At 55.6% G+C, this 14,183-nt stretch overlaps 1 protein-coding gene across 1 annotated transcript in view; it reads left to right on the plus strand.

Annotated features, from left to right (window-relative positions):
* RASAL1 (RAS protein activator like 1) overlaps window positions 1-14,183 on the plus strand; it is a gene marked incomplete in the record, with an annotated part of 126,021 nt that overhangs the window by 104,814 nt on the left and 7,024 nt on the right. The window contains 5 exon segments of the mRNA XM_034791589.1: window positions 5,458-5,602; window positions 10,091-10,263; window positions 10,682-10,819; window positions 11,405-11,540; window positions 12,237-12,357. Of these exon segments, the coding sequence (XP_034647480.1) occupies window positions 5,458-5,602; window positions 10,091-10,263; window positions 10,682-10,819; window positions 11,405-11,540; window positions 12,237-12,357 (713 nt within the window).

The raw sequence follows: 14,183 nt of genomic DNA on the forward strand, positions 1-14,183 counted from the left end.
TTCTCGGTGGAAAGTGTTTTACATCTTTTGGGGCAGACCCTCAGCCGGTGTAAATTGGTGTCGCTCCACTGAACTCACTGGAGTGGTGCTGCGCTGGGCCAGCCAAGGCGCTGACCCATTGTTTTTAATCACTGCATCGAGGTGGAAGAAAGAAGTGCTGTGCTTGGGAGGCCCAGGCCCCACTGCAATGTGGAGCTGCCCCACCCTGTGGGCTGGAGAAACCCCAGCGCTTGTCCCGGTGTTGTAAGGTCCAGTTGGGTTGACCTGGAGCTGAGCCGCCAACATGGACAGTGGGCTGAGTGAGCTCACGTGCACCGCAATCACCTGCCCTCCGTGAGGCCTCTCAGTAAGGACCCCCTACCCCCAGGCCAGCTCCCTCTTACACACAGTCAAATCCACTCTGGGCTCGGCTGTGGTTGGCAGTTTGGCTGCACCAGTGCCACTGCATGCAGGTGGCTCTTCCCCCAGAGTGGGGGCTGGCACCCCCTCGTGGTGGATTGTGGCAGGGTGAGAGGTGGGGCAGGGGATGCTATCCAAGGCCAGACCGGCCCTTTGTGACTTTTGTCTCATCCAGGCCATATTACTTCCCCGCCATAACCCCAGATAGATCTTTTTAAACAACATCCAACCCTGATCTAAAAATTGCAAGTGATGGAGAATCCACCCAACCTTCGATACATTTTTCCCATGGTCAGTTACCCCAAGGAGTGGGAGTGAATGTTCCAGAGAATGAAGGAAGGTGGCAGTGGGGACAGGGCTGCCCAGAGGATTCAGGGATCTGGGGTCTTCGGCGGCGGGGGTCCTTCCGCTCTGGGTCTTCGGGGCACTTCAGCCGCGGGTCCCGGGGCAAGTGAAGGACCCGCCGCCGAATTGCCACCGAAGACCCGGAGTGGAAAAAGCCCTCACTGCCGAATTGCCGCCGAAGACCTGGAGTGGAAAAAGCCCTCACTGCTGAATTGCCGCTGAAAACTCTCGTGGGGGCCCCTGCGGGGCCCGGGGCCTGGGGCAAATTGCCCCACTTGCCCCCCTCTCTGGGTGGCCCTGAGCGGGGGTGGGGGAGATGTAGGGAGAGATGAGGGGGGGAGGGTAATGTGAGGGGAAGGAGAGAGGAGAAGAAAAGATACAGTCTCCCACAGTATTCTTGCCAGCAAGTTAAAGAAGTATGGGCTGGATGAATGGACTATAAGGTGGATAGAAAGCTGGCTAGATCGTCGGGCTCAACAGGTAGTGATCAACGGCTAAACTGGGAGGAGTGGTAGATACGCTGGAGGGTAGAGAGATAGGATACAGAGGGACCTAGACAAATTAGAGGATTGGGCCAAAAGAAACCTGATGAGGTTCAACAAGGATAAGTGCAGAGTCCTGCACTTAGGATGGAAGAATCCCATGCACTGTTATAGACTAGGGACTGAATGGCTAGGAAGCAGTTCTGCAGAAAAGGACCTAGGGGTTACAGTGGACGAGAAGCTGGATATGAATCAACAGTGTGCCCTTGTTGCCAAGAAGGCTAACGGCATTTTGGGCTGTATAAGTAGGGGCATTGCCAGCAGATCGAGGGACGTGATCGTTCCCCTATATTCGACATTGGTGAGGCCTCAGCTGGAGTACTATGTCCAGTTTTGGGCCCCACACTACAAGAAAGATGTGGAAAAATTGGAAAGAGTCCAGCAGAGGGCAACAAAACTGATTAGGGGGCTGGAGCACATGACTTATGAGGAGAGGCTGAGGGAACTGGGATTGTTTAGTCTGCAGAAGAGAAGAATGAGGGGGGATTTGATAGCTGCCTTCAACTACCTGAAAGGGGGTTCCAAAGAGGATGGATCTAGACTGTTCTCAGTGGTACCTGATGACAGAACAAGGAGTAATGGTCTCAAGTTGCAGTGGGGAAGGTTTAGGTTGGATATTAGGAAAAACTTTTTCACTAGGAGGGTGGTGAAGCACTGGAATGGGTTACCTAAGGAGGTGGTGCAATCTCCTTCCTTAGAGGTTTTTAAGGTCAGGCTTGACAAAGCCCTGGCTGGGATGATTTAGTTGGGAATTGGTCCTGCTTTGAGCAGGGGGTTGGACTAGATGACCTCCTGAGGTCCCTTCCAACCCTGATATTCTATGAAAAGAAGTGGGGGAATAGGAGAACATCAGAGCGGCCAGACTGGGTCAGACCACAGGTCCATCTAGCCCAGTATCCTGTATTCTGACAGTAGTCAATGCCAGGTGCCCCAGATTCTGACAAACAGAGGCTAGGGACGCCATCCCTGCCCATCCTGGCTAATAGCCATTGATGGACCTATCCTCCTTTAATTTATCTAGTTCTTTTTTGAACCCTGTTATATAGTCTTGGCCTTCACAACATCCTCTAGCAAAGAGTTCCACAGACTGACTATGCGTTGTATGAAGAAACACTTCCTTTTGTTTGTTTAAACCTGCTGCCTATTCATTTCATTTGGTGACCCCTAGTTCTTGAGTTATGAGAAGGAGTAAATAACACTTCCTTATTTACTTTCTCCATACAAGTCATAATTTTATAGACCTCTATCATATCCCCCCTGGTCGTCTCTTTTCCAATCTGAAAAGTCCCAGTCTTATTAATCTCTCCTCATATGGAAGCTGTTCCATACCCCTAATCATTTTTGTTGCCCTTTTCTGAACCTTTTCCAATTCCAATATATCTTTTTTGAGATGGAGCGACCACATCTGCATGCAGTATTCAAGAAGTGGACATACCATCGATTTATATAGATGCCATATGATATTTTCTGTCTTATTATCTATCCCTTTCTTAATGATTCCCAACATTCTGTTTGCTTTTTTGCCTGCCGCTGCACATTGAGTGGATGTTTTCAGAGAACTATCCAAAATGACTCCAAGATCTCTTTCTTGAGTGGTAACAGCTAATTTAGACCCCATCATTTTATATGTACTGTTGGGATTATGCTTTCCAATGTGCATTACTTTGCATTTATCAACATTGGATTTCATCTGCCATTTTGTTGCCCAGTCACCCAGTTTTGAGAGAACCTTTTGTAGCTCTTCGCAGTCTGCCTGGGACTTAACTATCTTGAGAAGTTTTGTATCATCTGCAAATTTTGCCACCTCACTATTTACCCCTTTTTCCAGATCATTTATGAATATGTCAAATAGGACTGGTCCTAGTACAGACCCCTGGGGGACACCACTATTTACCTCTCTCCATTCTGAAAACTGATCATTTATTCCTACCCTTTGTTTCCTATCTACAAATCTAAGTACATTATATCCACTGGATCCCCCTTGTCCTCATGCTTGTTGACCCCCTCAAAGAATTCTAGTAGATTGGTGAGGCATGATTTCCCTTTACAAAAACCATGTTGACTCTTCCCCAACAACTTATGTTCATCTGACAATTTTGTTCTTTACTATAGTTTCAACCAGTTTGCCTGGTACTGAAGTCAGGCTTACCGGCCTGTAATTGTTAAAAATTGGCATCACATTACCAGATGACTAGAGGATAGCTAAAGAAGCTGGTTTAAATGATAGGTTAGTAGTTCTACAATTTCACATCTGAGTTCCTTCAGAACTCTTGGGTGAATACTGTCTGGTCCTGGTGACTTATTACTGTTTAGTTTATTAATTTGTTCCAAAACCTCCTCTAATGACACCTCAATCTGGGACAGTTCCTCAGATTTGTCACCTAAAAAGAATAGCTCAGGTTTGGGAATCTCCCTCACATCCTCAGCTGTGAAGACCAATGCAAAGAATTCATTTAGTTTCTCTGCAATGGCCTTATCACCCTTGAGTGCTCCTTTAGCATCTTGGTCGTCCAGTGGCCTCACTGGTTGTTTAGCAGGCTTCCTGCTTCTGACGTACTTAAAAAGTTTTTTGCTATAAATTTTGAGTCTTTGGCTAGCTGTTCTTCAAATTCTTTTTTGACCTTCCTAATTGTATTTTTACACTTCATTTGCCAGAGTTTATGCTCCTTTCTATTTTCCTCACTAGGATTTAATGTCCACTTTTTAAAGGATGCCTTTTTGCCTCTCACTGCTTCTTTTACTTTGTTGTTTAGCCACGGTGGCACATTTTTGGTTCTTTTACTATGTTGTTTAATTTGGGGGATACATTTAAGTTGAGCCTCTATTATGGTGTCTTTAAAAAGTTTCCATGTAGCTTGCAGGGATTTCATTTTTTGCGCTGTACCTTTTAATTTCTGTTTAACTAACGTCCTCATTTTTGTGTAGTTCCTCGTTCTGAAATTAAATGCTACAGTGTTGGGCTGCTGTGGTGTTTTCCCCACCACAGGGATGTTAAATTTAATGATATTATGGTCACTATTACCAAGCAGTCCAGCTATATTCACCTCTTGGACCTGATCCTGTGCTCCACTTAGGACTAAATCAAGAATTGTCTGTCCTCTTGTGGGTTCCAGGACTGGCTGCTCCAAGAAGCAGTCATTTAAGGTGTCAAGAAACTTTATCTCTGCATCCCGTCCTGAGGTGACATGTATCCAGTCAATATGGAGATAACTGAAATCCCCCATTATCATTGAGTTTTTTATTTTAATAGCCTCTCTAATCTCCCTGAGCATTTCACAGTCACTATCACCATCCTGGCCAGGTGGTCGGTAATATATCCCTACTGCTATATTCTTATTATTAGAGCATGGAATTACTATCCATAGAGATTCTATGGGACAGTTTGGTTCATTTAAGATTTTTACTTCATTTGATTCTACACTTTCTTTCACATATAGTGCCCCTCCCCCACCAGCACGACCTGTTCTGTCCTTCCGATATATTTTGTACCCTGGTATTACTGAGTCCCATTGATTATCCTCATTCCACCAAGTTTCTGTGATACCTGTTATATCAATATCCTCATTTAATACAAGGCGCTCAAGTTCAGCCATCTTATTATCTAGACGTCTAGCATTGGTATATCAGCACTTTAAAAACTTGTCACCTTTTAGCTGTCTGCCATTACATGATGTAATTGAATGGGACTTCTTTTCATTTGACTGTTTCTCATCAGATCCTGCCTCTCTCTCTCTCCCGCCTCCAAGCTGCCCAGACCCTCCCTGCGTCCCACCCAAAACCTCCCCTACTCCCCTTTCCTTTTGCTCTGCTGGGGGTCCGAGAGGAGGCAGGGGGAGGGGGGGGTGAACATCTCCCCAAATTTTCCACCTCTAAGACAATGCATGCCAGTTCTTGCTGCTAGTCTGTACTACTCAGAGCTGTGCTAGGCAGGCAGGTCCCTGTCCCAAGGGCAATACACAGGCAAAGGGAAGGCAGCATAGATGGCATGTGATCATCTCCATTCCAGTAGCCACTGGCCTGGTTTTCCCTGGGATGCTCGTGGCCTGGGATGGTACTGACTCTGTCCAGCAAAGGGTCCAAAGCCCTGGTGGGGCTTGAGCCAGGCTGGAGAGACGTCCTGCAGATCCCGTGGCTGCACTGTGACCCCCCTCGCTTCTCCTCTCCCTGGCAGGCAGTGCAGAGCATTGGCAACCTCGGCCTGCAGCTGGGACATGGCAAGGAGCAGTGGATGGCTCCGCTGCACCCCTTCATCCTTCCCAGCATCACCCGTGTCAAGGATTTCCTGGACAAGCTCATCGACGTGGACAGCGAGAGTGGTGAGTCCTTGATGCGCTGGGCTCAGGCCGCCCCCTTTCCTGCCCTGGGCTTGCTGCAAGTATTGATGCTGCTGGATGCAAAGAAGGTGGCACTCAGCACAAGGGGGCTCCGGCCCGGGTAGTGCCTCTGGGTGCCACCAGCGGGCAAAGGGAGAGGGATGTGGGGCCTATGCCAACCCGTCTCAGGCAGCGGGGAAGTCACGCCACAGAGCAGTGGCCTCAGCTCCCCGAAGCCGCATCGCGACCGCAGCTGGGCAGTTGGGTGCCGGCAGCACCTTTGGGAGCAGACAGGGCGTCCCTCCCATCCCCCAGCCACAGCCACCAAAGTTGTTAAACTCCTTCTTCCATGGAATCTGTAGGACCCTAAATCCCTTGGTGGAGCTGGCCCCTGAATTCCGAATCCTCTGTCCAGTCAGTTTGCAAGCTAAGCTGTGCGTCTGTCGCCATTGGTCAGGTCAGGCACATGGCGGTGTTTCTGCTCTCTGACTGGACAACCATGGAAACGTTTCTTTGCCTCGAAGCTCGGTCAGTCGAGCGTTTTTCTGGAAGCGGGTGCGATGGGGCTGGAGCACAATCACTGCACTAGCAGGGCAACGAGGCGACCATCTCTCGCGTGTGACTGGCAGGATGTCACGGCAAGATACGTCAAACTGACACCCACTGATTGTCCGGCCCCTCACATCCCTCAGTCCTGCCGGCTCTGCGCCAAACCTTGGAAGGGTTCAGGGCGTCCTAGGCGGTGTCTCCAGCCCACACTCAGCTCCAGCACCATTGCCCCTTTGGTGTCCCATCCCTGCGCTTCAGTGCGGGAGAGACAGCCCCCATCTCCAGCCAGAGGGAAGGGGAGGTGGTCTGGGCGCCGGGTGAGGTGTGGGAGTGGGCTGTTTCTTGCAATGTGTCCAGTGCGGCCATGGCTGGGAGCTGCTCCCCCAGCTCAGTGCGCTGACTCGATCCCATATGACAGCTGCATAATGTAGCCGTCAAAGTGGGTGAGTCTGCCGGGCTCGCTCCGGTGTGGGCAGGGGAAGAGCAGAGAGGGGCTCGGCCGGGAGGCTGGAGCAGAGCTGTGGTGGCTGTCAGGGTGTGCAGGGGGCTGCCCCAGAGGAGGTAGGGCAGGGAGCCTTGCTAGCTGCTGTCCAGTCTCTGGAGGGGGACGAGCGCATGCAGGGCCCTGGACTGGGAGGGTCCCTCCCTCAGATCCCACAGCTGTGCAGGACCCTTGCCGTCTTCTTGCCGCGCAGCCACGGCCTGTGACCTGGAGGACCGGTGGTCTTTCCTGGAGCGAGAGCGCTGGCACTGTAGCCCGGACCCTCTCCCACCCTTGGGAAGGGGGATTCCATCTCCATGCTGCCCCACGCAGGGCCCTCAGTCCTCACCCTCCCTGGGGCAGCCTCCGCTTCCTGCCCCTTGCCCCTGAGGAAGGAGGGAACTGAGTTTCCACCCAGACCCTGCCACCCTGTGTTGTCAGTGGCGAAAGGCTTGGGCCGAGCAGCGCCAAGCACCTGGGGTGGATGTCAGTGGGAGTGGCCGGGTACTCAGCACTCCTCAGGATGGAGCCCGGAGTGTGCAGCCCTTGATGGTGTTTCTCACCAGTTCCCTGCTCGTTTGGTATTTAAAGGGGATTCAAATCAGCAGTTGTTGCCAGACAGTGAGGAAGGTGATGGCTAGAAATCATCTGCTCTCTCCATGTTCCCTGCCCCCCAGTGCAGGGTCTGGGGTCCCCAGGGCCATGGGGGGGTTAGGGAGCATCCTCCAGGATTGGTGGGCACAGCTTGTCTCTCAGACTGAGCATGGCGTGGGGGGCAGGGCGGGGGCTAGAAGGAGAACCCTGTGAGGGACTGATCCAGGATTAAATGAGCATGGAGGCTGGATTCTCTGCCCGTCCCCAGAGGGGGGGACCCTTGGGTACCAGGAGACCAGCTGCTTCCTCTAGAGATCAACTGAGTTACCACGGCCTCACATGCCACCCCAGCCATGCAACTCCCAGTCATCTGGGGCCCTGTCCGTGCTACGAACAGCTCCTGTGTCGTGGGCCCCGGACACAACACGATAGCGCTGGGCATGGGGAGGGCATGGGCTGATCTTGCAGCGGGTGCTGGTACCTGCACACTCTACAGCATCCCACCGTTACAAGGTGTAACTTGGTTAATTTAGGCACCTCCACACTTTCCCAGCTCCTAGGGCTCCAGGCCACCCTTACCCAGTTCCTAGGGCTCCGGATGTAATCTTCTGTGGGCTTGCGGGGCCTTTTACCAGTGAAAGAGCCTTACGCAGTAATATCCTTAACCGCTATTAACAGTTACTTAAGCAGAACACACACGCTAAGCATACAGTGCTCACCACTCCCCAGAATCAGACGGCCTTTTCCTAGTGGCCAGCCAGGATCAGGTCCTCCAGAGACTCCAGCTTCTGCACGATGTAGCTGGCAGGGGGTTAAGGTCTGGCAGCTCTGATCGTGGGCTGTGCCCTGGAGCCTCGAGAAATTCCTTTTGGACCCCAGTTATTATAGTGAAACTTGAGTCCTGCTTAACTCTACTGTCACCAGCCGTTGTAAATGAAAGTCGTGCCAACCGGCATTTTTCACCCAGCCCAGCCCATTACCAAACCACTCTTCACCCAACCACCCCCACCACCTGAGCTTATTTAAATCTTGCAAAATTAATGCTGCAACAGGCAGAAACGATCAAAGAACCAGCCAGATAAACAATAGAGAAGCTGGGACCATGAAGGCAAAACAATCGAAGTATAGATTTCACAATCACAGCTGTTAGGCGATTCCTTGCCAGACAGAATGCTGTCAAACAACGTTCTCCCTAAACGTCTTACGATCTGTTTCTTTCTCTGGTGATGCTGGGCACTATTGGGACGGGAGCCTCCGTAACAGCCCGATATTACATTGTTTTGATGCCATTTAGATGGAATGTGAGGATGAGACTTTCTGCTTCTTACCTCAGGGCTGCTGCTCTCCTAACATGGCTGGCCTCAGCCCGGACCGGACAGGACCCAAGTGTCTTAGCCAGGGTCCAAAGGCCAGTCCAGCGGCAGAGTCCCTGTGGCACAGCTAAGCACAGTTCAGTCCCAGCTCTGCACCAAGGCCAGCTGACAGTCTAACCATGCAGGGCGCTCGTGGGCTGGCCATGGCCTGGCTGGTGCAGAACAGGAAGTTGTGCAGCACCAGGGGTGAGCACAGTGGGTAGGTGTTGTGGGCAGGGAGGACGTTGAAGGACCAGAGCCAGCCCATTCTCCATCCCGTACAGCACACCTGGGCCCTCAGCCCAAACCCACAGTCAGGGGAACGACTCCCTGGACTTTGAGTCAGGCCATTAGAGGAGCAGCCCATGGCCAGTCTCTCTCGCAAGAGTCAGACTGCAGCTCTGAGTCCCGCCAGCCTCGCCCCTGCTGTCCTGGCACACCCAGCTCACCCTGGTGTCATTCGGTGCCCCACAGGTCCCAGTCAGTGCCAGATCTGCCTTTGCTCCTTTCCATTCAGCAGCTTCCCCTTCTGACTGGGCCAGGCTGGACTCTTTCCTTAGGGCTTCTGCAGAGGCTCCGTTGTGCCCTTGTAGCCCTGCGGGGGCAGGTTAGGCTGAGACTGGAAGCGCCCCACACTGATCTGACGCCGGGAGCACTGCCTGGGTTGGAAAAGCTTGGCCAGCTCATGTGTTTGTGCCCCCCAGACTTGCTGGGTCCGTTTGGAAGCAGAGCAGCTGAAATCCCCTGCGATTGACTCCCAGGAGAGCCAGCCCGGGCAAGGGGTGAGATGGGCACCGCTCTCCCTGCCCCTGATTACTAATTAAAATGCAGAGCTTTGTGGAGAGTCCTGTGTGGAGGGCTGGGATCAGCAGGAAAATGGCGCCCCCTTCTGGGGAACACTGTGTGTGCTTCGGCCATTGGAGAATGGGCCATTCCTGCCATTAAGCCTGGCTCTGGGGGGCCCGGGGACAAGGGGGTTTCCAGGACGAGTGTGGAGCCAAGTGACCAAACTGCCCTGAATGATTCCTGTGTGTGCCTCGGGTCTCAGCAGCCCCTCCTGCAAGGGCAGCCCATACCCCAGCTCCACGGCTACTGCGCGCCTGGCCCGCTGTGATTGGGGTCAATGACTGACTGCAGAAATGGCCGCGCTCTTGGTTGGGGGCTAGGGATGCTGCAGGGGCAGATCACTCGGCCCCCTGGGGGGGGGGGGCTGGGGGGCAGCCCCTCTCCCTGTGCTTGGCCAGGGCTCGCTCTCCTCTGGGCTGGGCAGAGAATCCAGCCTCCCACTCATTTAGCCTGGGTCTGCCCAGAAGGAGCCCGGCATTGACTGTGGGTCATGGCCCTGGCCTGGGGTGGGGAAGTGATGCAGACCCTGGCTTCCCCAGCATGTAGGCACCAGAGCACACCTCTCCCCGGGTCCTGGGGGGTCGTTGTCAGGCAAAACCTGGCCTGGTGCAGGTGCTGGCGTTTCACCAGGCAGACGGACGGGGTAACCCCACTCTCTTCTCCACACAGCGGGCAAGGCCCAGCCCCGGACGCTCTTCCACCCCTCAGTCACCATCAAGGAGGGCTATCTGCACAAGCGCAAGGCCGAGGGGCTCCACCTGCTCCCGCGCTTCACCTTCAAGAAACGCTACTTCTGGCTGAGCAGCGAGACCCTCTCCTACTCCAAGTCCCCAGAGTGGCAGGTGTGTCGTCCCCCCCCCCAGTGCCCTCGAGAACGGAGACCTGGGCGCTGCCACTCGCTAGGGCCAAGCTCAGGGACAGGAGGGTCATGCTAGCGGGAGACAGGCAGAGCATGGACTGGGTCTCTGCTGTGGAGCTCTGCCGGTGCCCCTCAATCCCAGTCTGTCATCCCCCCCACTGCTACACCAGCCCTGGGCTCCTCCCAGCTCTGCCAGCGCCCCTCAACCCCCTCCCCCCCCCGCTGCTACACCAGCCCTGGGCTCCCCCTTCCCCCAGCTCTGCCGGCGCCCCTCAATCCCACTCCCCGCTGCTATGCCAGCCCTGGGCCCCCCCACCCCCCAGCTCTGTTGATGCCCCTCAATCCCATTGGCCCTTCCCCCGCTCTACCAGCCCTGAGCTCCCCACTGTTTCTTCGTGCAGGTTCGCTCCTCCATCCCCATCCAGCGGATCTGCGCCGTGGAGAGGGTGGACGAAAACGCCTTCCAGCAGCCACACATGATGCAGATCATAACACAGGACAACGAAGGGCAGCTGCGCACCATGTACATCCAGTGCAAGGCGAGTTCCCGCCGGGGAGGTGGCCCTGGCAGCGTGGTCACCAGTCTGCTGAGCCAGCGCCACCTGCTGCCCACTGTGCACCTCTGGGCCAGCTCTGGGAGGACAGGGTTTGCCAGGACCCCCACTTGGGGGCCTTCATGCTTTAGTTCAATCCATGGTGGCTCCTGGTGCGACCGCGGTGTCAGTGGGCCCCTGGGATTTGGAGCCCTGGGCAGTATCACCCAGCTGCCAGGTTGGACTTGTCGGGCGGAGGCAGCAGAGGGTCTGTTCCTAACCGAGGCCATTGCCAAACTGCAGGGAGGGAGGCGGGGCGGGATTCTGGCTGGCCATGACATGAGAAAAGAAGGAGGGGTGAAAATCTGGATGAGTCGCATCCAATCCATGGATCACACTGCAGCCTGGAACAGTCTGTGCTGAGGTGTAGATGGGGAAATTGAGGCACCAAAGGAGGAGGGACTTGCCCAAGGTCACCCAGCGGGCCGGAGCCAGGACTAGAACCCTGGGGGGGTCTGGGTTGTATCCCTGGGGGCTGGGGAGGGGAAGCGGCACCATCCTTCCTGGCTGAGACTCCCCTGTCTCCAGCAGAATGTGAACGAGTTGAACCAGTGGCTGTCAGCCCTCCGCAAGGCCAGCATCTGCAATGAGCGCATGCTGCCCTCTTGCCACCCGGGTGCCTTCCGGGGCAACCGCTGGACCTGCTGCCTGCAGCCCGACCGCACAGGTAACTGGCCCCTGCCAGCTACAGGGCTGCTGCAACTTCAGCCCACTGGGCTTTGGCAAGGGAAGGGGCTTTTTCGACCCAGAGACCTCTCTATGCCGCTGCTGCTTCTCCGCTTGGGGATAGGTGGAGCTGGATAAGGGTCGGGAGATCCAGGCCCCTTCCCCCTATAACACCCAGCACAGCTCAAAGTACTTCACACAGGACAGCACTAGCATTACCCGCATTGCGCAGATGAGAAACTGAGGTACAGAGCAGGGGAATGACTTGCCCAAGGTCACCCAGCAGGCCCGTGGCAGGGCTGGGAACAGAACCCAAGTCTCCCAAGCTCCACTCAAGTGCTCAATCCACTAGACCGCATTGGCGCAGCCCCTGGGGCTGGGGGCGGGTAGCAAAGGCCACACATCTGCCCCAAGCAGCTGTTAACCCAGCGGCCTGGTGGCAGAGCAGTAGTAGTGGGCCCTGGCGGGAGCCCTGACCAGTCCCCACTGGCTGGGAGGATGGATCTCCCTCCCCCATGGCCTTGGGGGAGATGGGGGAGAGGGCTTCCCTGGAGGCTGAGTGGCTAGTCAGGAGCAACCCGCTCTGCTCCTAGACCCTTGCAGGCAGGGCCCCTGGCCCACCCCGTACCCTGAATGGCAGCCCCTCCTGCCCGCGCCTTGGGGCTCATTGGAACAGTCCTCTCTGTCCTGCCCCCAGTGCACGGCTGCAGCCGGACTCACTCTGCCATGACCCTGGGGGACTGGAGCGACCCCCTCGACCCGGATGCCGAGACCCAGATGGTGTACGGGCAGCTCTTGCTGGCGAGAGACAAGCTCAGGTCAGTGCAGCTGAGGGGCGAGGGCAGGTAATGCTGGTGGGGGCAGGGCCATGGCCAGGGATTGTGCATGGCGGGGGCAGTGGTCACCCTGTGGCTGGCATGGTGGGGGGACTTGCCATGATGAGTAGGGAAGCCATAGAGCCTGGGGCAGGGAGGAGAGCTTGGGCACCAGAGCAGGGGCTACTCCATGTCTGGGCAGGATCGGGGCCCCAGGGAGGGGCGCTGAGTTCTAATCCTGGGGCTCAGGGCGGGGGTGGGAGCTGGGGTGGTTCTGAGGGGATAGGGCTGGTTTCCGATGCCCCCCCTTGCAGGGCTATTAACTGCCATCCCATTCCCCTTCCCCTCGTCTCTCTGCCAAGCTGCTGGGGGGAGCCCCTGCCCCGCCTCCTGGGGAGGAGGGTTTCGGTTGCAGCTGGCATTGATCATTAGCCCAGTTATCTCAGCCTGCAGCGGTCACCCCTTTCTCCTGGGAGCAGCCCCTGCTCAAACACTTGTACCCCCCATCCTCTTCCACCCCCAGTAGGGGGCAGCACTAACCTCCGAATAGGGCGTGAGCCGGACTGGAGTGCAGCCTCTGGCTTCACCTTGCCTGGCTTCCCAGTTCCCACCACCAGAGGTCTCCCCTCCCTAAATTGTTACCCTTGAGAAAGCCCTTATGTAGTCAGCAGCATGAGGAGGGGTACGGGTCTTCCTCCCATGGCCCAAGAGGCTCCTTGGACTCGGGGGATCCCCTGCACCCCACACGGGATCTTGGGATTCCTCCCCAACTGCCCCCTCCCTCTGGGGCTGGAGAGGAAGGGTCCCTCCAGTCCTGACCTGCAGGGATGTTGTCCTCCACCGGAGCTCTTACCCATAGCATCAGATGGGGGCATCCTGTGCCGTTGCAGGGGGGGCCTTGTCTACACTAGGGAAATTAGGAGCCCTAATTGCCCATTGGTGCTGGTAGCAAGGTGGAAACCGTAGTGTAGCCTGAGCTCAGGAGCTCTCAGTGTCGTGTTGTCTAACCCTGCTTGGAGCAAGTCAGGATGCTTTGGTGGTGGGCGCACCTGAGAAGACCCAGACAGATGTGCTAGGCCTTGCACCTGCTCCTCTTCTGGAGGGTTCTGGAGCACAGAGGCTCTGTCCGTCGGTAGCTCGCAGGCTTTTCAGGGCAGGGACCAGCCTTCTGTTTGGTGTTTGCACCTAGCACAGGGGGGTCCCTGCAGATGCTGTCACAGGTCATGGGTGTTGATCATCGTTTCTGGGGGCACGTCTGCCCGGTGTCTCCCCTGCCTGCATACAGGGTCTCGGGAGGTCTCCCATTGGGGCAGCGTGAGCAGTGACGGGAGTGCTAGTGGGAAATGCTGGTTCTGTCACTGAACCCACGCGATCTCCCCAGCACAGGGTGTGCAGGCCTCGAGCCTGTGCCATTGAAGGGAATGGGGGGGCAATTGGGACAACACCTGGGGGAACCCCTGGGGAGAGCCGCTTCCATCTCATTCCAGCCCTGTAAATGGCCCCAAGGCGAGACTAAAAGGCAGGAGAACCAGTCAGCGACCTGGACCCCAGTAGGTTATGAGGGTTCCTGGACACCCTGCTTTAGTAATCTGAGCCTGTAACACCCCAGGGGAGAGGAGAGAGGGAGGGGTCCCAAGTCCTGTGCTCTGAACACCCCTTCTCACCTTTGGTTTATTATTATATCAGGCGAGCTGGGCTGCGGCCCCATTGCGCTCATGGCTGTTCAGACTAGGTGGGACTGTACAGACTGGGATTGGTGCAGGGGGCCATACAGGCCGGGGTGAGGGGGCCCTTGCATTGGGCCATCAGGACTGGGAGCCCCCTGCGCA

This window comes from Trachemys scripta, chromosome 15 (genome assembly GCF_013100865.1).
Source record: "Trachemys scripta elegans isolate TJP31775 chromosome 15, CAS_Tse_1.0, whole genome shotgun sequence".
NCBI lineage: Eukaryota > Metazoa > Chordata > Testudines > Emydidae > Trachemys > Trachemys scripta.